This window comes from Malaclemys terrapin, chromosome 2, assembly GCF_027887155.1.
Source record: "Malaclemys terrapin pileata isolate rMalTer1 chromosome 2, rMalTer1.hap1, whole genome shotgun sequence".
NCBI lineage: Eukaryota > Metazoa > Chordata > Testudines > Emydidae > Malaclemys > Malaclemys terrapin.
In genome coordinates, this window is record NC_071506.1 from 138,958,194 (window position 1) to 138,982,165 (window position 23,972).

The window sequence follows — 23,972 nt, forward strand, 5'->3', positions numbered from 1 at the left end:
AGAGGCGGGGACAAGGCCCCTGGGGCCAGATGTCAGGCTTTGGAGCCTAACAATGCAGGGAGGGTGCAAGGACCAGGAAATTCCAAGGTGCAAGGGAGGGAGAGAAAAGAGGGAATGCAGGGAGGGGATACAAAGGGCTGGATTCGAGGGGGCAGAGAGAGATGCAAGGTGGAGACAGTACATAAGATATAGGGAGTATAGAAGGAAGATGGACGGCCCAGGTGGCTGGATGCAGTGGGGGATATAGCTGCAGACATGTACAGTGGAACACTGATTAGACAAAACAAAAGGCCACCCAGAAAGAAAAAGGAGCTATCCCCACCCTTTTACAACAGAGCATCACAGGACTCCCGTGGGAGGGCTTTGGCATGATGTTTTGCAAGGCTTTAGTGCATCCCTCCCTTTCTATTATTCTCTAGGTATAGATCAGGAACTCCCATCGGGCTGTGCATCGCTAGCACTAGCCCTTCAGGTTTTTTAGAACTGGTTGTCTAGATGGCTTCTCCTTGCCCTGTGCTGATATGCCATTACTACCTGCTTCATGCTCATGGGCACAAAGTCAGACCTGCTCTGGGGAAAGGCTGCTTCAAACACTTCTGCCACCATTGGTGAGAATGCAAAGCTGAACTATGCTGGTAAAGGTGCATACAGTAGAACAGGGCATGATAGGCATGGAGAAGGCTCCAACTTGGTAAATTCATTCAAACAATTAGCACACACTGATATTGTCAGACCAGCCTCCCAAGAAATCACCTGTTACTGGGGGGTTTGCAACTTGACCCTATGGCATGAACCCTGACATATAAATCTAAACAGTAGTTAGACCATTTAACTGACAATAATAAAACATAGATTGCTGTACATGCTTTGTTTCTGTTCTTGTAAATCAAACCATGTCCTATCATGTCATGACTTCATGTACAAAGGAAATACACAAACAACTTTTACATGATCAGAAGTGACTGGCAGGTGTTCTCTTGCCTACAGCATTCAGACAAGAAGGCTAACATTTGCCTCACTGACCCTAACCTCCACATGTAAATGAGGGACAACTACATTTCAGATCCATTTTTAAAGCAGCAATCAGTAAATGGAGCCATAAAAAGCAATCACAGAAAATAGCATTCAGTTAAAGCAACAGAGAAAGGCAGGTTACCTCTGCTCTTTTCAAAGAGTAGGGGGAACCTTCCACAGCCAAAGATTGTCAATTTCCTCTTTCCAAACACCAGGGAAGAGCATGTTTAATGTTGCTGCAAACAGCTGAACTACCATTAAGTCACAGTTAAATACTGTTTAAAGCAAACATGTCTGCACAAAAACTTACTATGCCTGCCTTTTCTCCTTCTTTCCTGCTTGCTTGCCTCCACTTTTCCTCCTATTTAAGTTTAGTGTCTTGGTCTTTTTCAGGTCTGTATTGCCTCCAGACTCATTTTGCTATTTTTCATCTATTTCAAATATTTGCTTTCCCCTGAGACTCTTGCTAACCTCACAGAATGGTCATTTCTAATTGTGCCTCTCTCCTCTCACCTATTCTTAGTTTTGTTTTTCCTTTTCCCCTGTGTATCCCAGCCTGTTACCACCTTCTCTTCATTTCTGCTTCTCCAGAGCACTGTCTACCCAACCTCTAAGCAAGAATGTCAGAATTTGTATGTTTTCTTCCAGCTGATAATGCTACTACACTTTCACTAACTCAGTAGGCTCTAGCATACCTAGTTAGGCAACATCACAGTAAAGGCTCAATATTACTCTGATAGATAGTAGGAATATACATTAGTAAAGGTCCCTAGGCATCTATTAACCATGTTGCTTGAATTGGGGATTTCTTGCTGTGACAGAGGGCATAGCAAGCCATCTTCTCTTATTTTGAAAATAATACCATGGCTTCCAGTCCTTCAGTTTTTCTAAGGACAATGTCAGGATAAGCTACATCTCTAAGCATGTGGCTAGCAGTGTTGGGGGAGAAGTACAATGTTAACTGCAGGTGAATTCCTGAAACACCTGGAATTAAGCTATTTTAGATTGTTATGGAAGGACTGCTGGAGTTGCTTTAGTCCTAGCCCACACCCCAGTGAGACATGCAGGACAATGATCTCCCAGAGAAGCATCACGTGATTCTAATGCACAGAGAAGATAAGTTAGTGCTTCACTAGGAGCATTTGTTTGCTGCCCGAGGGCCTCCATACCAGTGCAGAGTCACCTCCTAGGTTTAGATGAGCGGGTGAAAAATTCATCTTAAAATCAGGATATGTTGTTCTAGGACAACCAGACACTTGCTAATGACTGGTTTTTAATCAATCAGTAAAGGATTTAAGGTAGTAATACTGTATTTCACATCCTGCTAACTTGACATGGCTCAGGCAACCAGAGGGAATTTAGCAGAGGTCAGCAAAAAAGAGGCCTCTGCCTGGCCTTCCGCTATATTTTGCTAATCAAGACTTATGGTAGGATAAAGCCTTGGAATAAAGACACTGCCCTCACCTCTAGGCTGCTTTAATCTCTGATTGTCATAGGCCCACTAGAAAAATGGAATCCTGCCTGAGATTAAGAATTAGGCATGAGCTTTAACAGAACATCTTCATCTCTCCTGTGGTTGTGTTTTGGGGTGGGGGAATATCATCATCCTCATGTAAAACAGAATCTTCCAAATGGGAAAAGATTTCAAAAGCTAGCACAAATTATGTTAGAGATTTAGATTTTCTACAGGCTTTAGCTGAACACCTGAAACTTATTTGTGCCTTTGAAAATCTTCTTCCTCCTCATCTAATGACTGGCAGTTCTACACTGCAGGCTGTCAACTTCCCCAGTCTTCTGTCATATGCAGTACAATCTTTACTCACTGTTTTAAACAGGCTCTGGCCTACCTTTATTTATCGGTTTTGCCTGCCCAATTTCAGATGGCAACAGTGACCATTGCCAGGGTTCAGATTGTGCTTGGCCTGAGTGTTTTCTGCCTGCGTGGCATGTTAGCATCCTGCTAGTGTTAGGTCCCTACATTTAGTTGTGTGAGCTGAACAAATTCTAATGCCATTCTAGGTCATTGCAGGGTTGCACATGTGACTTTAATCTGGATTGTTCCCTCTGTCAGATTAGTTGGGGGAAAGGAAAATATAAAACCATGTTTTGCTTGTCAATGGTCATGGAGGCTACAGGAAAAGCTGTGATAAAATGTGAAGGCTGGAGTAGCGGAGCAGCTTTAGGAAAGGATCTCACTTGCCAAGGCATGAATACTGAGCATGATTAAAAAAGAAAAACAAGTCATCTAAGGCAAAGGCTATTTGCTATCCACGTCTCGGAGGTTAAAAGGTACATGTATGCAAGAGATTTTAGCTATTTGCATCACATGAGAGTTATCAAACTTCTGATCAGACGTTCCCAAAACCTCAGTCCACAAGTGCTTTAGGATCAGATGCTGATGGTTCAGAGACAGCAGACTGGTCCCACAGACAAATTGGAGAGAGGAGATGAAGAATAATAGAGAACATGATTAATATTTTTCAAAGAAGGACAAACACTGCTTATTGAACGAGGAAGAGCTAATATACACGCAGCACTTTTCAAATGTTCCTTTGCCATGTAAGTAATGGCGGTATTTGCCACAGGGACGTTATGTAATCACGCATGGGAGAGGTGTACATGATTGTGAATGGGAGCAGAGATGTTCATTAGGCACTTTATGTCAAATGGGCATGTGGTCTACCACGATGAATAAGTTTTAACCCACCTCTTGAAATCAGCCCCTGCATGTGCTGCCACCTGCTGGTATGTGTGTGAAATGGAACAGCAAATAAACCATGGCCTTTGGAAAAGGTTGTTTATAAAAATAATCTAGATGCATAGTAAGCAATGAAAGCGGAAGGCGTTAAATGTTTCACCTCTGGGTCTTTAATATAACCCAGATTTACCTCCAAACTTTGCTCAGAGAAGAATCAGCCTCAAGAAGAATTTTAAGTAAGAAATCTGTAAACAAATATGAAAACTAAAGACTATTCCAACACGGTATGTTTTTCCAAGCCAAATAGTAAGTAAACTCACTGCAACCCTTTGCCACTATGCTATACTATCCTACGCGGTAGTTCTGGACAACTTTGATTATTAACTAGTAAGGAAAGGGATAAGTGAAAAGTAAGGAGGGGGGGAGGGAGAGATCTTAAATTAGGAAAACAATTCTCTTTCAACATTAGAGACAGCGTGGCTCCCTGAGATTCTCCCATGAGCACACTTTCAGCATAATCCTGTTTCTGTTTTAAACCCTAAACCAGATTTATCTTCAGAGTGATTTATCCCTCTGTTTGACAGGAAAAAAATTGCTCAGACATATCTCCAACAGCCTCCTCTCTAGTGCTTTATTCCTGAGCAACACCATCATATTTTAATTATGGGGTGGGAGTAAATATATACTGGTTTTTATTGTAACTGACAATATTTAGTTATTTAAAAAAAAAAAACTCATAGAAGAAATGAAAAATAATACATCTAACAGGAAAGTCCTGACAGGGAACAAAACAGGCCTGAACATATTCAAACCCAACGTTTCTAGAAAGCATAATTTTTACCCTCTCTTCCTAGGAGGCAAAGCAAGTGTTTCTGGACTCTCATAAATAAGCTGATTTCATTTTACGGTGAGAAGCTGAGTTCCTGTCTCTGAGATCCCAGCACACACAAGTCATAGCGAGAGAATAAAATGTTAACCATTCATGCTCCAGAGGTCATTCTTCACAGGTAACAAGACTAGACATCAGGCAATAAAATCCAACGGTCTGTTGAATCCGCCTTTTCTGTTCATGTACTGCCTGTGATGAGGGGAAAGAAATCAGCATAGTTAGAACTTAATTGTCTGTACTTGTGATGAGCTTTAGGGGCTCCAACCTACTCATATGGGATTGGTGTTTTTTTAAAGTGCTGATGGAAATCCAGCACAGGTTGGCTGGGACAGAACGCTGCTGCCACTCTACGACAGCTTGTCCATTCCTTGTGTGACATGAGCTGGGTGTTCTCGAGACATACCAAAGAGGATTGGCACTAACTGGCATGTCTGATGGGAGTCTCAGCAAAGAAGTCATGATTGGATGAACCATGGAGAACTCACCCAACCACTGGAGCTAATCACTACGGTCAGGTCTACACCAGCAAACCCTCCAAGTCTAGATTGAGCTTATATTGGCCAAAAAACAAAAGCAGAGGGAGGGCAGGGGGCGCTTTGCCAGCATAGCTTTTCCTGAGGTAGTGAGCAAAATAAGTTATACCGACAAAGGCACTTTTATGCCAGTATAACTGGATCTGCAGTAGGGCTTTTGCCAGTTTAGAAATATTGACAAAACAGACAGCACACTCCTGTTATATTGGCAAAAGATTCTAGTGCAAACCTGGCTTATGTCAGGCTGAGGCACATTGGTCTGGAAGCTTACCATGCCGTTGCCAGGCTGTTCGTGTTCAATGGCTAAAGGACTTCAGTCCCCAGGGCCATCAATACAGTACGTTTCACAGGTGCTTAGGTTTAACTTAGAGATGCAGGGTATACAAAAGAGAAGATAGGCTACATTTTTTAAGTAGTTACAAGAAGCAGAGGGAGAAGATTCCCAGGGCTGCAGTGACATTCTGTACCACTCTAGCCAAGTATTTACAGAGCGTTTATTGCCGCAGCATCTGAGCGCTGTACAGAGTTGCATATATTGAAACAGGGAGCGAGTGCACCTTTGTTCTTTGGTTCACTCCTCTCTCCATTAGCAATGGAGCTTTAGAGAAACTAGAGGCAAGAAACATAACTGTTTTGAGTAGTGTATAACAACTGCTTAGATGTAAAATCAACAAGCACTCCTCAACGCAAACGAGAATGACCTCTCAGTCAATAAACCTAGAGACCGCCACACTTCTCACCAGGACTACAAAGCCTTCTCTGAATCAGATTGTCCTGGAAAAGAAATTACGTCTCCTCCAACATACCCATGCAGACATCAGATATTACAGCCTCCAAATCAAAGCAAGTCTGTCCAAGTGGTAGAAACACAAACCTGTACTTTCTCTTCTGTGACACGTTTATAGCGTAGGCATTTACAGAGCCATCCACTTTCTTCCCCTGAAAGATACAATGGGAAAGAGAGCTCCAAAATTCAGTGTGTTTTACAGAGAACTGTTCAGTAAGAGGCACAGACAAGGGCCCAGGTTGTGGAGCTGGGATCAGCACATCTAACCCAGTGTATGTCATTCTTAAGAAAGCCAACTTGAAACCAGAGACAAGGTGGGTGCAGTATTGTCTCTTATTGGACCAACTTCTGTTGGCGAGCGAGACGCGCTTTCAAGCTTACACGGACCTGAAGCCTACAACAACACTGCATGTAAGTTGAAACCAGTTAGTAGCAACTTTCTAGGTCTTTGCCAGGTTAGTCTTACAATGCAGATGCATGGAACTAAAAGCAAACCCCCTTTTCAGAAGCAATAACTACAGACCTAATCACTTGCCTAGGGTCACATCATATCACAAAGCTCAGTGTTAACTCCCATCTGCTTCCATAAAGAACAGTGGCAGGATACAGCTTTGTCTAACCAAGGCTGTAGCATGGATAGGGAGACACTGTTGGAACATGTTTTTATACATTGTAACCAGGCCTTCCCAGGGCTCTGAGTAAAAGGCACCTTAGTATCCATCAGGAATAGGAAGGATGGTTTAGTGGATAGGGCACTTGTCTGTGACTCAGGAGACCCGGGCTCAATTTCTGGCTCAGCTGCAGGCTTCCTATGTGACCCTGGGCAAGTCATTTAACCTCTGTGTGCCACAGTGCCTCACCTGTAAGATAGGGATGATACCACCCTCCCTCCCAGGGGAGTTCTGAGGGGCAAATAATGATTACAAGGTGCTCAGACTCTATAGCGTGAGTGGTGTATAGACAAATACTACAGTTATGATTCAATTAGCGCCAATAGGGTAGTAAATACTATGATCAGTATTAAGTGTTTGCAGGATCACACCCTTAGGGAGAAGTACAGAGTCATGCTAAAGGACTGATCCAAGCTCTGCAACTAATAGCCAGGAGCTAGCTGATTAAAAGCAGCAGAAGCAAGCAACAAGAAAATAAAATCAAGACATACCCATTTTTCCACAATAGAAGCCAATATAGGAAGCCCTGCTCCCTACGAAACCCAAAGGGTTTAACATGTCACCTGAAAGCCAGTACCATTAGAAGCACAGCACCACACTGGGGTATCTGTTCAAGTTCCAGGGCAACACTCCCTCTGTCCCAGCACAACACTGACTTGGCCCCACCTTACTTATCTTGTGAGGGCCTAGGGACTCACAGCCCAAGGGCCAGGGCTGCCAATCACGACCAGTATGTTGACTTCCCATGCTAATTCTGTATTATAAGATGAATACTGGCTCTCTTCTGTAGTTCCTATCGACAATACTCTTCCGACACAACATTTCAACACACTGATGAGTTATTTCTTGCTACTTACTGACAAATTCAAAAGCTGAGACACAGCCCTGTAGCATCGAGAGATTTAATGTTACGGCAAAACAGCGAACCTTCCTCCATCCTCTTGTAAAGGATTTTCCTAAACTTACCAAGATAGCTTGGCTATACCCAAGAATGAATTGTAAATATAATCAAGAAAAAGGCCATGACTTTTCACTCAAGTTCTATGGAACAGTCCACTCACTTTTGTTGTGTCAAAGGATGCAAATCCCATTGTTTTCATCATCTCAATTTCCTCCTCTGTTTTGCCTTCCATATCTTCTTCTGAAAAGACAGAGATACAAGAGGGATATGAAATACAATACTAGGAAAAATTACCAGGCACTTGATGGAAACTTATTTAACGTGCTGATTAGGAAGGTAAGGAATAAAGATTTGTGCATGTGACAAAAGCATTATGTGTATTGCAAAACTGGCTCTCTGGTCTGCCCAAACACAGCTCTGGAACAGAAAACTGGTCCAGGGGGTAGAGGAACAACGCAAGGTCAGATATGGCCCAAAAATGGAGGTTTCGCAGATGTTTGTTTTTACAGTATATGATAAAAATATTCCCAAGTTCATTTGCTTTTAAATGCCAAAGAAAAAAACCAAACATTCCCCTACAGTGTTTGAGACCCTTGAGCTAGCGGAGAACTGAGCAAAGAGAACAGCAAGAAGAGCACAAGGAAATTTAGATTTATTTTTAATCTCAGTCTTACTAATGTATTAGTTACCACACACGTGCATGGTGTTTTACAGATGAATAGGCATGCACGATCCCAGCCCTCAGGAGCTGGCAATCTAGCCAGACAGAGATATATAACTAGAAGCATACAATGACAGATGATTAAGGTGGAATATAGGAGGCAACAGAAAATAGAAGGGAAACCTCCTCTAGGGGAGACACTGTGGTTTCAATTTCTTTTTTGGTTTTTACACATACACTTAAGATACTTGCTAAGTTTTGCTTTAAAATAAAGTATCTCAGATGACAGAGGAAAGTGAACTGCTTTGTTAGGAACGCAGACAAGAGTCATTGTCGTCCCCCCACCCACAATATGGCACTTTGGATGGGCTGCACAATATCAGGCAAACCACAACTACTACCTCATCCTGTGTGTGTGCTGCCTAATTCATTAACCTTTGTAAAGTGATTAGAGATCCTCTTAGATTAAAGACACTGTCAGGCCTTAGATCTTGGGATCAGATCTGTAAGGGCTGACTCTTAGGTCTGCATGGAGTCCCTTTGCAGTTAATGGGCCTCCATGAAGCTGCAAATGCCTGCCCCTGAAGAACCAACTGCAGAAATACTGGAGTTGCCAGATTCAATCAGACCCAAGGTGTATCTAGTTCTGTATCCTGTCTTGGACAGTGGCCAGCACCAGATGCTTCAGAGGAAAATGCCAGAAATCCTACAGTAGGCATCATGAGATGATCTGCCGCACAAGAAGGTCACATCCTAACTCCTACTAGTTAGTGACTGAATTGTGCCCTGAAGCATGAGGTTTCATATCTCTTCTAGAACGTTTTTTGTGCATTAACTATGATTAAGCACATTGAGTGGGGCCTAAGAGGGCAAAGTATTATTAAAAAGGGTTGCACGGGTCCAGGACTGGGGTGCACTCACAGATGGGAAAGGAAAATCGAGGTAAAATTTGACTAGCACCTGCCTTTAGTAATCCTGGCTTATGCAGTTGCAGAGGCCCTCATTTTCACGGGCATCTACTCCATTTACCAATTTTATTTAGGTCCACTAGATTTTAACTGGTTCTCCACACATCAAGGTAAGATAAACACAAAGCCCCAATAGCCAGCTTTGCTTCCCAAGATTAGGACTCTGCTCTGTTACCGGTGATCTGATGCTCTTTGCTTTTAGCGTCTTTGTTTTCTTTCTTTTCATCCTCTCGCCTTTCCTTCTGCCGGGATGGGGAAGAAGAGCTGGATCTGTGCCGTCTCGGGGACCTAGAATTTCACACAAGTACAGATTTCAATCCAACAACAATACTCAACTACAATCCCACCTACAGCTTTTCGTGTGACACCCAGGAAGTAGAATAATGGTTATGTGGTGTTACAATGGCTGGCATTGTCTTAGATACAGGCAGAGGGGGCGCACAAGGAAACACTATCTGTTGACTCATCTTATCCTTAGACTGTAAACTCTTTGGGGCAGGGACCATCTTTTTGTTCTGCGTTTGTACAGCACCTAGCACAACGGAGCCCTGACCCATGACAAGAGACCACAGGTGCTAATGCACTCCAAAACAAACAAACAATCAATACAAGGCAGCATAATTTCATCACATTTGCCCTAGTTAAGTAAAGGGCAACACAGGCTGAATATTAGTAAAGAGCCCCCTAATAGTAAGATCTGTCTGACTCTAGAATTGTTTTTTCTTCCCTTCAGCATGCCCCATTTCCCACATCAAGGGACACTAGTACCCTGTTGATATCACAGTAAGAATGACACCAATAGGAACAGTGGGGGAATGGGGCTGTCAACTAGAAGCTCTGCTTATTGCCTTCAGAGAATTCAGATATTTTCTCCTCACCTGGATCGCCTCCTGTGTGGGGAACGGGAACGACTCCTCCTCCTGTCCCTCTCCCGGGACCTCGAACGCTCCCGTCGCCTCCTCTCCCTCTCCCGGGATGCAGAACGAGAGCGCCTACGTTCTGAAAGAAGCCGTGATTGGGGAAAGAAGTGGGGGTGCTGATTAGTGGTGGCTAGCTAGAACTGTCATCATCCTTGTTATAGTTTCAGTGAACCCCTATGTTTAGCTACGACTAAACTAAAAAAAGGGGGAAGGGATTTCTTCCATCCCCTAAACCTCAAGACTTCCTCAGGGGTAAAGAGGATTGTCCTAAGAGCAACAAGAGCAGAGAAGGAAAGACAAGGGACACATGACAGTACTTGTTGCAAAATTCTGAGTTGAACTTTTCAGAGGCAAAGAGAGGAAGAACGGTTAAGACTCTATTACTAAAATAAAAATAGGGACCATCCCTCCTAACAGACAAGATCTTGGTCAGCGATCCACTGCCACAGGTGGATTGGATTCTAGGTCCAGCTTATTTCCATTCCTTTCACAGCGTGCTCCCTTCCTTTGCTTTGTGGTGCATCTCCCCTCCACCCTTGTATCAGGGTAGGGATCAGAGATCCCCTCTACTGGAGGGAGGCAAAGCTCCCCTGTTACCCCCCCATATGCAAGTAGGTGTCCCCTTTGCCCCGTTATCTGGCTTTACAGGGTCCCTTCTCTTGCTGCCGAGCGATCTCTGACTCCCCCCCCCCGCCCCATATCAGGGCAGAGATCAGAGAAATCCTGCCTTTCTTGGTGGGGGTAATACCCCCCCCCCAACAGAGATCCGCTCTCTGGATAATGCAGGTAATATCTCCCATTTACACATACCCTGGGCAAGGATTTGTACACCTGCCCTTCTCTCGGGGGGGGGGGGGGAGGAGGGAGGTTCCATTGACACCCCCCCACCGGGATCTGAGTCCCCCTCTTCTCGCTGGGGGGGAGCGTCCATTGACCCCCAGGGCAAAGATCAAGGGCTCCTTCCCCTACTCCAGGGACGTGTTTACCTCCCATCCCCCCCGCCGTAGACCGCGGACCAGCGGGTCCCTCCCGAGGGCGGACGGTGCATCTGACACCCCCCCTCCCCCATTGCAGGGGGTGCCCAGGTATCTCCGCCCCCCTCCCCTCCCCAGGTACTCACCCCTCCGCGGGGGGGACCTGGAGCGGCTCCGGACCATCCCGCCGAGCCCGGACCCTGGCGACTCCCTCGGCCTCAGCCCCCGGCCGGCAGGCACGTCCAGCAAAAGAACGCTCCGCCGGGGACTTCCGGAGGGTAGTCCGCCGCCGCTCCCGCTCCGGCTGGGAACTCGCTGCGCCGCACTTTGGTTCCGGGCCGATGGGGTTCCCCTGAGCACCTCTTTGGGTTTGGGTTTGGGTTTGGTCGGGGGGAGGGGGAGGCCCTCAGGGCACAGCCTTGCCAGTATCCCCCCACCTCACATCAACCAGCTGGCAGATCCCAACCACTAGGGTTTGTCTTGAGTTGCAGTGCCCAGCACACGTGGGCTCAGGGCCTGGCCATGTTGGAGTTAGCCCCCAGCAAACCCATAGTGTGGGGTTAGCCCCCTTGCCTCGGGGATCGTCTGGACTGCATTGGTGGCCACAGATCCCAGCACAGACAGGATAAGATCCCAGCATCTGCTCCTCTCCATGCTGAAGCCCCAGGGCTGCCCCCGCCACTCACGACGTGTTAACACACAAGCATTTGTCTCCATTTTGGGTTCCCTTGCAGTGCCAGCTTGCTCCACCAGCTCAAACCCAGCTCGTGCTCCGTGGCACATGTGTCTTCTCTGTCACAGCGTGCAAGCTGTTTTCACAACCACAAGTGCTTGCACACAACATTTGACCTGTCTGCACGCCAGGGGGCTAACTGGTACCCGAGGATATTGCTGATTAGTACAGATCATGCACATGCGTGTGAGTCACAAGTCACACAACTCTGTCTTTCAGACACCGCCACTCATATTTTCATCACTCTCTTGCCCACACCAAACGTTGTGACTCGTGTTGTGTGCTCACCACTACTTCCCTGGCTCAAAGATGGCTTGGGTGATCAAGCCTTGACCCAGTTCGGTGTCAACCTAGCCATGCAGCCTTTTCATCTAGCAAGGTTCTATGGAATTGATTCATTGGGTGTGTGCTTCTGAGATGAGACTTTAAGAACTGATAATACTTAGCCTTGCCTTGAATGCAGGGGACTGGACTAGATGACCTCTCAAGGTCATAAGAACATAAGAAAGGCCGTACCAGGTCAGACCAAAGGTCCATCTAGCCCAGTATCCTGTCTACTGACAGTGGCCAATGCCAGGTGCCCCAGAGGGAGTGAACCTAACAGGCAAAAAATCATCAAGTGATCTCTCTCCTGCCATCCATCTCCATCCTCTAACAGACAGAGGCTAGGGACACCATTCCTTACCCGTCCTGGCTAGCCATTAATGGACTTAACCACCATGAATTTATCCAGTTCTCTTTTAAACTCTGTTATAGTCCTAGCCTTCACAACCTTCTCAGGTAAGGAGTTCCACAAGTTGACTGTGCGCTGCGTGAAGAAGAACTTCCTTGTATTTGTTTTCAACCTGCTGCCTATTAATTTCATTTGATGACCCCTAGTTCTTGTATTATGGGAATAAGTAAATAACTTTTCCTTATCTACTTTCTTCACATCACTCATGATTTTATATACCTCTATCATATCCCCCCTTAGTCTCCTCTTTTACAAGCTGAAGTAGTCCTAGCCTCTTTAATCTCTCCTCATATGGGACCCGTTCCAAACCCTTAAGCATTTTAGTTGCCCTTTTCTGAACCTTTTCTAGTGCCAGTATTTCTTTTTTGAGATGAGGAGACCACATCTGTACGCAGTATTCGAGATGAGGGCGTACCATTGGTTTATATAAGGGCAATAATATATTCTCAGTCTTATTCTCTATGCCCTTTTTAATGATTCCTAACATCCTGTTTGCTTTTTTGACCGCCTCTGCACACTGTGTGGACATTTTCAGAGAACTATCCATGATGACTCCAAGATCTTTTTCCTGACTTGTTGTAGCTAAATTAGCCCCCATCATATTGTATGTATAGTTGGGGTTATTTTTTCCAATGTGCATTACTTTACATTTATCCACATTAAATTTCATTTGCCATTTTGTTGCCCAATCACTTAGTTTTGTGAGATCTTTTTGAAGTTCTTCACAGTCTGCTTTGGACTTAACTATCTTTAGCAGTTTAGTATCATCTGCAAACTTTGCCACCTTACTGTTTACCCCTTTCTCCAGATCATTTATGAATAAGTTGAATAGGATCGGTCCGAGGACTGACCCTTGGGGAACACCACTACTTAGTTACCCCTCTCCATTCTGAGAATTTACCATTTATTCCTACCCTTTGTTCCCTCTCTTTTAACCAGTTCTCAATCCATGAAAGGACCTCCTCTTTTATCCCATGGCAGCTTAATTTACATAAGAGCCTTTGGTGAGGGACCTTGTCAAAGGCTTTCTGGAAATCTAAGTACACTATGTCCACTGGATCCCCCTTGTCCACATGTTTGTTGACCCCTTCAAAGAATTCTAATAGATTAGTAAGACACGATTTCCCTTTACAGAAACCATGTTGACTATTGCTCAACAGTTTATGTTTTTCTATGTGTCGGACAATTTTATTCATAACTATTGTTTCGACTAATTTGCCAGGTACAGACGTTAGACTTACCAGTCTGTAATTGCCGGGATCACCTCTAGAGCCCTTTTTAAATATTGGCGTTACATTAGTTAACTTCCAGTCATTGGGTACAGAAGCCAATTTGAAGGACAGGTTACAAACCTTAGTTAACAGTTCCGCAACTTCACATTTGAGTTCTTTCAGAACTCTTGGGTGAATGCCATCTGGTCCCGGTGACTTGTTAATGTTAAGTTTATCAATTAATTCCAAAACCTCCTCTCATGACACTTCAATCCGTGACAGTTCCTCAGATTTGTCACCTACAAAAGCCAGATAAGGTTAGGGAATCTCCCTAAAATCCTCAGCCGTGAAGACTGAAGCAAAGAATCCATTTAGTTTCTCCGCAATGGCTTTATCGTCTTTAAGCGCTCCTTTTGTATCTCAATAATCAAGGGGCCCCACTGGTTGTTTAGCAGGCTTCTGCTTCTGATGTACTTAAAAAACATTTTGTTATTACCTTTAGAGTTTTTGGCTAGCCATTCTTCAAACTCCTCTTTGGCTTTTCTTATTACATTCTTGCACTTAATTTGGCAGCGTTTATGCTCCTTTCTATTTGTCTCACTAGGATTTGACTTCCACTTTTTAAAGGAAGTCTTTTTATCTCTCACTGCTTCTTTTACATGGTTGTTAAGCCACGGTGGCGTTCTTTTAGTTCTTTTACTGTGTTTCTTAATTTGGGGTATACATTGAAGTTGGGCCTCTATTATGGTGTCTTTAAAAAGCGCCCATGCAGCTTGCAGGGATTTCACTTTAGTCACTGTACCTTTTAACTTCTGTTTAACTAACCCCCTCATTTTTGCATAGTTCCCCCTTTTGAAATTAAATGCCATAGTGTTGGGCTGTTGAGATGTTCTTCCCACCACAGGGATGTTGAACGCTATTGTATTATGGTCACTATTTCCAAGCGGTCCTGCTATAGTTACCTCTTGGACCAGCTCCTGCGCTCCACTCAGGACTAAATCTAGAGTTGACTCTCCCCTTGTGGGTTCCCATACCAGCTGCTCCATGAAGCAGTCATTTAAAGTATCAAGAAATTTTATCTCTGCATTTCGTCCTGAAGTGAAATGTTCCCAGTCAATATGGGGATAATTGAAATCCCCCACTATTATTGAGTTCTTAATTTTGATAGCCTCTCTAATTTCCCTTAGCATTTCATCATCACTATCACTGTCACTGTCCTGGTCAGGTGGTCGATAATAGATCCCTAATGTTATATTCTTATTAGAGCATGAAATTTCTATCCATAGAGACTCTATGGAACATGCAGATTTGCTTAGGATTTTTACTTCATTTGATTGTACATTTTCTTTCACATATAGTGCCACTCCCCCCCCTAACCCCCCGCACAACCTGTTCTGTCCTTATGATATATTTTGTACCCGGAATGATTGTGTCTCATTGATTGCTCTCAGTCCACCAGGTTTCTGTGATGCCTATTATATCGATATCCTCCTTCATCACAAGGCACTCTAGTTCACCCATCTTATTATTTAGACTTCTAGCATTTGTGTACAAGCACTTTAAAAACTTGTCACTGTTTATTTGTCTGCCCTTTTCTGATGTATCAGATTCTTTTTTATGTGAATGTTTATCATCTGATCTGGCCCCTACTTTATCCTCTTCCATCCTCTGCTCCTGACTATAACCTGGAGATTCTCTATCATTAGACTCTCCCCTAAGAGAAGTCTCTGTCTGAGCCACATGCTCCTCTGCAGCAGTTGGCTTTCCCCCATCTCCTAGTTTAAAAACTGCTCTGCAACCTTTTTAATGTTTAGTGCCAGCAGTCTGGTTCCACTTTGGTTTAGGTGGAGCCCATCCTTCCTATATAGGCTCCCCCCATTCCAGAAGTTTCCCCAGTTCCTAATGAATGTAAACCCCTCCTCTCTACACCATCGTCTCATCCACGCATTGAGACTCTGAAGCTCTGCCTGCCTACCTGGCCCTGCACGTGGAACTGGGAGCATTTCTGAGAATGCCACCATAGAGGTCCTGGATTTCAGTCTCTTCCCTAGCAGCCTAAATTTGGCCTCCAGGACATCTCTCCTACCCTTCCCTATGTCATTGGTACCTACATGTACCATGACCACCGGCTCCTCCCCAGCACTACACATAAGTCTGTCTAGATGCCTCAAGAGATCCGCAACCTTCGCACCAGGCAGGCAAGTCACCGTATGGTTCTCCCGGTCATCACAAACCCAGCTATCTACGTTTCTAATGATCGAATCTCCCAATACTAATACCTGCCCTTTCCTAGCAACTGGAGTTCCCTCCCCTGGAGAGGCAACCTCAGTGCGAGAGACAACAGCAGCACCATCTGGAAGGAGGGTCCCAACTATGGGAAGGTTTCCCTCTGCTCCCGTTGACTGCTCTGCTTCCCTGGGCCTTCCATGCTCCTCAACAGAGCAGGGGCTGTCTGACCGGAGGTGGGACAATTCTACAGTATCCTGGAAAGCCTCATCAACATACCTCTCTGCCTCTCTTAGCTCCTCCAGTTCCGCTACCCTGGCCTCCAAAGTCCGTACGTGGTCTCTGAGGGCCAGGAGCTCCTTGCACCGAATGCACACATATGCCACCCGCCCATGGGGCAGGTAATCATACATGCTACACTCAGTGCAATCAACTGGATAGCCCCCACTCTGCAGCTGGGCTTCTGCCTGCATTTTCTCCTAGTTAATGAAGGGGTTGTTTAAAGCAAGAAGTTTTGAATGTAGTTTGGGCTATATGTTTTAAGGGGAATAAAGGGTTTAAGATAGAACCCGGCAAGGGACTCGTGCTCTCTTCCTGATCCCCTTCCAAACTCCCTTGCGAAACTCCCTGTTAGCAGCCCCTGTTCCAGTTCTATGATTCTATGAACTGTAGCCTGTTTCCTCTGCCTAGACAGTCATTTCAGGGAACTTTTCATAAGGGACAGGAATTTCATAAGTGTCTTTGGACACAATTCCCTTTCTCCCTGCTGTTTGCAGCATGTTGTGCACCAACTATTGTCCTCCAGTTGTGAGGTAGTTGCATTTCAGGGGTGTTACATATGGAAGCACTATGGGATCCTTCAGGCTAAGTGTAATCTTGAAGCATGACAGGTCACAGGCTATGAAATGCTCCATCTGTATATTACAACAAATTAGCTTACGCCCAGTGCTCCTTTCTCTTAAATGTGTTGGATTCTCACAATTTTCTACTCAGCTTTGTTTTTTGTGATGCTGCTGAGTCCTCTCCTCCCCCACTATAATTGCTTGCAGCCATTCCAACTTATATTTTGATCAGCACATCAGATCTTGTAAGCAATCTAAGTAGCTTTGGGCTGGATCACTGCATTGGGGGGAGACATCCAAGGAGTATCTAAGATGCTGGTGATTCAGTAGGTGGTACTTTTCCCTATGAAAGAGTAGTGAGACAATAATCCAGCTAGGACCGGCTCCAGCTTTTTTGCCGCCCCAAGCAGCAAAGAAAAATAAAAGAAAAGACCCAATTGAAGCGGAGCGATTGAGCTGCCACCGAAGTGCCACCGAAGAGGAAGCGAGGCACTGAAGGACCCGCTGCCGAATTGCTGCCACAGACCCGGACATGCCACCCCAACAACGGATGGACTGCCGCACCTTTCTATTGGCCGCCCCAGGCACCTGCTTCCTTTGCTGGTGCCTGGAGCCGGCCCTGCCATGGGGATTCCTTAATGCCCACAGTTACTCAAGCCTTGGGTTTTATATCTCCACTGAAAGATGGCACCTTCTGATGCTATGCTGGATTCAGGGCCGGCTCCAGGCACCAGCTTCTCAAGCAGGTGCTTGGGGCGGCTGCTCCGGAGAGGGGCGGCAGGTGCAGGTATTCGGTGGCAATTCGGCGGATGGTCCCTCACTCCGGCTCGAAGTGAAGGACTTCCTGCTGAATTGCCGCCGCAGATTTTTTTTTTTGTGTGTGTGTGGTTTTGGCTGCTTGGGGCGGCCAAAACCCTGGAGCCGGTCCTGCTAATAACTGTGTGAAATCCATTTGGGAGGTTTCAGTCATTGAGTAGGAAAGTCGCCAGTAGCATTTTTAATGAGCAGTTTCAGCATAGTAGTGAAAGACAGGAAGACTGAACACCCTTCTTCTGCCTGAAGCTGATCCCCCCAGTCCAGGCCAGCATCATGGAAGTGGTTTCATGGAAGGATTTCACTTACCAAAGCAAAATTCACATGAAAAGAAAATGTGTTGTAAGTGTTATGGTGAAAGTTTATTTCATTTGCTGCTGTTCCAGAGCTATCAAAGGGGAATAGCATTTTAACAGCGAGCCTCTGGTCCTTACATCACTCAGGCTGGACCTGCACAGGCCTAAAGAGAGAACCATACCCACACTGAGTGTAGTTGCTTTAATACAGTAATATCCATTCAGAAAAGAAGAGCGTATACAATCATCTGTATGCAGGGACATGCAGTTTTAACAGAACTCTAACCCAATGCAGATAAAGGGCTTGCAAATCACACCACAAAATTCTCTTTAAAACAGCAGGATGACTTGGGCATTGAAAGATTAGAAACCAAAACAGAATATAAAATTGCAAAGGAACCCTCCCCCCCGCCAGGAAACAAACTGCAAATCTGAATGTCCCGCTCACTAGAAAAGTGTATGTCGACATACAGAAAAAAATATAGCTTTCAAGTAATTATGCACAGATACAAGATACCAGGGTCTAAGTAGCAATAAAGTTATTTACACCAGAACCCTAATGTAAAACTTCACAATATTAGCAAAAGGCCAAACACTGGGGCTTATTTACAGACAAGGACATTAAACAGCACTTTCAAGCAACGATTGTCAGACACAGACATTTCACTTTAACAGCCCAACTGATATACAGAACATTGTACCTTACTTAGTTTGGTTATTGTTAGTATACCGATCAGGCTACCCTGGGTTACTACACATTTTAGTGTACTGTTACCCTCAGCCAATTTGCTGTGACAGGCAAAGCATAAAGAGCTGGTTTGAAGGATGGAAAACACCTGCTTGTGGATTTGAGGCAGGCTCACCTGTCAATCAGCAAGGGAAATCTGATGTTATTTGGAATTTCCATTGGTTTGATGTCACCTGTTAGCCATTTCCATTGCTTTAGCAGCCCTGCTACGGCCATATTCTTATTCCCCTCACCGCCTAGCACGGAGGGTCTCTCTGCAAAGTTCATCTTCACTAAGATTCATGTTGGTAGGGGGCTGAATTATTGTGATGTCTATTTCTGAAGCATGAGGAGTGCCTAGGCCTTTGCCTTCCCTTCCCTGCAACTGTGGTTCAAATCGGGCCAGCTACTGGTGGTGAACTCAATGCTGGAAAGGAAAGATACACAGGGACTACAGTTCTAGATGAATGTTTCTTTGAAAAACAAGTTTCTTCCACCCTCCCAATCTGTTTGGTGTTTGACAGTTGTCAGGCTAATGCCCAAACACTCCGTTCAGACCAGTGCATATGCACTGGCCTTGGATAGAAAACCCTGATGGAAATAATTGCTCAAGGCACCAGCCCACCTCAGTAACTTAGCAGAGATGGGACCAAAGGTCTTGTGAGTGACTGCAGTGTTGTGAGGTCAACAGGCCTTATGCTGCTCTCATTGAGGGCCCGATCCAACACTTACAGAAGACAATGGAGTCTTTCCATTGACTTCAATGGGATTAAGACCTTCCTCTGTGTTTACACCTTCATTGGCTTCAATAGCGTCACTCCTACTTTACACAAGTATCAGTGAGAGGAGAATCCGGTTCAATGTTCTCAGATACCATGGTGATGGGCACAGTCTATGAACCTAAACAGAAGAGAATGAGGATTTGTGCCTGCTTAATCCAGAGCTGAATTTGGCCCAGGGTCTTTCTTTAAAAAAAGAAAAGAAAAAAATCTAGCAAACAAATTTGAACTGGAAGCTTTGGGGCTATTTTAAAATACTTTCTTAAGACAAAGACAGTCCCTGTGTGGTATGGGCCACAGTGCAGGCCTTGTTGTATGAAGTTGAAAGTAAGAATGAAGCTCTTCTACTCAGACACAGGATAATGGACAGTCACAACCTCCCTCTAACTTGTATTTCAAGCAGCCTGTTTCTCTGGGTAGGTGCTCAAACCCCAGTGTGTGTATGACTGCAAGAAAAGGGCTACAGGCTGAGTGTGTATTTGTAAAAAGCCCTCTCCCTCCTCTCCTCCCAATCTCCAAACTGTAGAGCTATAACCTTGATCAAGCATCTCCAGGATCAGCCATCAGCCCAGCTGCATATAAGTGTAAGCCTGTGTATTCACCTGGATTGGGTACCTGCAGCCCCAGCCCCTGTACAGTGGGGAAAGCGAAGGCCACACCCCCTCTGATGCAGGTGGGCAGGGAGGGGTGGGCACTGGCTCCTCCCCTAACATGCCAGCCAACGTAACTGAACCAGCTGGAGGGGGAAGTGAGGTGTGCCAGTAAAAGGGCTGAGGAAGATTATTTCCCCTGTGGAAAAAAGAGGAAGCAGGGATCCAGTTGTGATTCTCACCGTCACAATGGAGACTGCGCGCTTTCCCTGGGGCACTGCAGTTCCATGCTGCCCCTTAATGAGGCTGGACTGCCAGGGGCCAGTCCAGCCCTCTGTGAATCACAAAACACTTCTGCATGAAGCCCCTTCTCCAAGAATCCAGCCAATCATTGGGAGTATTCAGGGAGGGTGGAGAAGACAGAATTAGACCCCGTACATTTCAGCCACTGCTTCACACTGAGCTTTTCCTCTTCTTCTCCCCCCTCCCCTTTGGAACAAATAACCATAAATCAGATCCATAATGGCGGGGATAATTAGGGGGTAATTTCAGAATAATTACATGGTTATTTATGCCTTGCCGATTACATGGCACAAGTGTTACCGTGAACAGATGTAAACTTATAAATGAATAACCAGTAAGTAAATATCATGTAATTACAGAGCTAGTCTATGGTCATTGTTCCTTATTAACTCAAGTGCTTCTCTTCAGAACAGCTCAACAAAAAAAAGCCAACAGAAGCCCCGAGATTCCTAAATTATGTGGCTCTGGTTATTCTGAGGGAATTGGTGCATTAGGCTTTTGCAGTTCTGTGCCTAATGTGTGAAAGCCTCTCCTTGCCTCTCCATGGGCCTGATTCTGAGCACCCCGATGTCCACAGGCCTGACTTGGCTCTCCTTTACACTGATGAAAAGGCCCGCTCCAAATCCCCTTCACGTCAATGGAAACACTTCCATAGATCTGAGTGGGCTCTGGATCAGGCCTCAACTCACGACTGACTCCACTAAAGTCAATAGTGCTATGCTGGCGTGAAACCACAGGAAACGAGATTAGAATCAGGATTTCAGTGGGTATTAACGGAAGCTCAGAATCTCATCCTGAATGCCCCCAGCACAACTATTCAATGAACCACTTGTTAGGAATGGGTGTACCTATTCAGTAAAGTGAGTAATATTTACCAATATGGTTTCAGTTCCAAATTAGGGTCAAATCCAAGGGCTATTATAGAGGAGACGGCCTTAGGCTGCAAGAACTGGATTCAGATCCAAGCTTCACCACAGTTCAGGATTTTGGTTCAGGTCCCTTTCAGGCTATTTTATCTGACGCTTCTAAATCATGTCTGGGGCTTGGGCGGACTCCCAGTCACTTAGGCCAGGCCTTTTTTGGAAGCAGCATGTGTGCAGCTCAGGTTCTGGTATTCAGGGCTTGTTTTCCTTTTACATGCAAACTCATATGTAAACACTGCTAGACATTCAGTCTTAAACATAGGAAATCCCTGCATTTCATAGGAATGTGTCCATAACAGATCAATGATCTATCTAGTCCAAGAGTCTGTCTCTCACAGTAGACAGTGCTTCAGAAGAAGGGATCAATATCTTGTAATTATATCTAATAATGCAATACTTCCCCATACAAGGGCAGTTGCACTTTCTTTCTGATCCCAGTTGGTGAATGGCTTTTCCCTTTTTAATTCCTATACTTTAAAAATAATGCTTATAATTTATGCTGTTTTAAAGACAATCTATTAGACCCCAGCCCTGCACGCTTCACACAAGAGAGATTCCCCCTAATTTCAATGGGAGTCCAGATGTGTAAGGGCTGGGAAGAGAGACATTAGAGTCAATACTGAGTGTGACATTTCACCAAAGAACAAAAAGGCAGAAGTAGAAGGAGTGGAGATTTATCTTGATTTCGTGCCGCTTTTCATGGCTCAGAATCTCATCATACTTGATCTTGTATGTTGGGTTTTGGCCTTTGCTGCCTTGTGTGATAAAAGCCATGCAGCCTGCAATTTAGTAGACTGGTAAGATTAAAGATGATCTCCACTCCCAGACTGCAAAATTTGGGGGTATTTGCGTCAGGGGGTTTGGAATGGTTTCATCTCTGCTAGAGACAGGTCCAGCAAGAACACGGGATCTAAACATCCCTTAACTTTGGTGGTACTGGTGTCTATACCCAAAATACAGCTCTGAACTAGGCGCATGTCAAGCTGACACCAACTTTACAGAAGAAGGAGTGGGAAGGATGTGGCAATCGGCTCTGGAGCTATCTACAAACATATCCAAGATGGCAGATAGAAAACAAAAGTGGAGGAAAGCAGGGGAGTACAGAAGGGGTGAGAGGAGACGCAAAAGGCTCAGATTGGAAAGAGGAAAAAGAAGAAAAGTAAAAAGTCTTAGGACCAAGTTGCGAACCTCTTACTCATCTGGGGGAATGGTGGCTTGAGACGTTCCAAGAACTTAGCTTTCAGCCTTTCTTTATTTTCTTCTAAATAAAATGTGAGGAGCCATATTACTTTTGCCTCTGCTCATGATTTTTTCAGACATTAAGCCTAGCTCTATGCACCTATATATTTGACTTAGACACACACACACACACACCCCTCCTCTTTTCCTGGTGTTAATCCCAAAGCACTTTGCTCAATGCCTTAGCTTCCATCACACCACAAACTAACATCTTCCCTTATCAGGGGTAGTGGTGTTAGTCTGTATCCACAAAAATAACAAGGAGTGCGGTGGCAACTCCTTGTTATTTTTAAAGACTAACAGATTTATTTGGGCATAAGCTTTTGTGGGTATCTGAAGAAGTAGGTTTTTTACCCACAAAAGCTTATGCCCAAATAAATCTGTTAGTTTTTAAGGTGCCACCAGATTCCTAGTTGTTTTTGTATCTTCCCTTATGACATCCCATCATTTCTTCTTGGGTCAGCCTCGCAGTCTTTTCCCTTCAGTCTTGATCTCTTGGACTCTCTTACCCACATAGTTGTCTAGACCGCGCTTTACATCACCAAACCATCTGAGCCTGCACTCCCTCGTTCTTTTGTTTATGGCTGTTTCTTTGAGTATGTCTCTAACCTACATGTTCCTCACGTGGCCCTTCTTGGCTTACCCGGTCACCCATCTCAACATTTGCCTTTGCACGGAGCAGACCGTTGGCTCATGTTTTTCTTCTTTGGTGCCCAACACCCAGCGCCAGACCTTAAAACTGGTCACACCACAGGGCAAAAATCAGAGCTGGTGTAAACAGATGCAACTCCAGTACAAGTAACAAATAAGGAAGTCAATGGAGCTGATTAGCTATATGAAGTCTGAATTTTGCTCCAGGTATTAATTGTACTAAGGGTGGAATTCACCTCAGCATAAGACTCAGGCACCACTCTAATCCCCAGTCCTGCAGTCTGATCCACATGGTGCGTGCGCATTCACGTGAAGCCCCACTGGAATTTGTGAGACCCCCACATGATCTGACTGCAGGACTGAGGTCTTAGGGGTCTTAGGCCCAGTACTGTGACTGACACCACATAGACGGACCCCTTCACATGGGTCTGTGGCATCTGTTGCAGAAGCAGGACCCAAGATTTCAAGCTCTTTGGAGGCAGGGACCACACTTTCATCTATCAGAGGGGTAGCCGTGTTAGTCTGAATCTGTAAAAAGTACTGTACTTGCATCTGAAGAAATGAGGTTCTTACCCACGAAAGCTTATGCTCCCAATACTTCTGTTAGTCTTAAAGGTGCCACAGGACCCTCTGTTGCTTTTTACTTTCATCTATGTTTATACAGCACTTAGTCCAATGGGGCCTCAATCCGGATCATGGGCCTCTGGGCAGGGTTGTAATTCAGATATTAAATAACAATAAGATATCATGGTCAATAATAACCATTGACTCCACAGGATCACTCAGGGGGGAAATTCTCTGGCCTGTGTTATTCAGGAATTCAGACTAGATGGTCATAATGAGCCTTTCTGGCCTTAAAATCTAATGTTAATAAGCACAACATCCAACAG

The 23,972-nt window shown here is 44.9% G+C and overlaps 1 protein-coding gene across 1 annotated transcript; it reads right to left on the reverse strand.

The window, feature by feature from the left end:
- Positions 1–3,859: 3,859 nt before the first annotated feature.
- On the reverse strand, positions 3,860–11,274 carry SNRNP27 (small nuclear ribonucleoprotein U4/U6.U5 subunit 27). The gene is made up of 6 exons (XM_054018586.1): positions 11,163–11,274; positions 10,001–10,121; positions 9,298–9,410; positions 7,654–7,733; positions 6,009–6,073; positions 3,860–4,790 (listed from the first exon to the last, which is right to left on the reverse strand). Exons 1-6 carry the CDS (start codon positions 11,197–11,199, stop codon positions 4,736–4,738), a joined length of 471 nt encoding a protein of 156 aa, XP_053874561.1. The 5' UTR covers positions 11,200–11,274; the 3' UTR covers positions 3,860–4,735.
- Between the last annotated feature and the right edge of the window lie 12,698 nt (positions 11,275–23,972).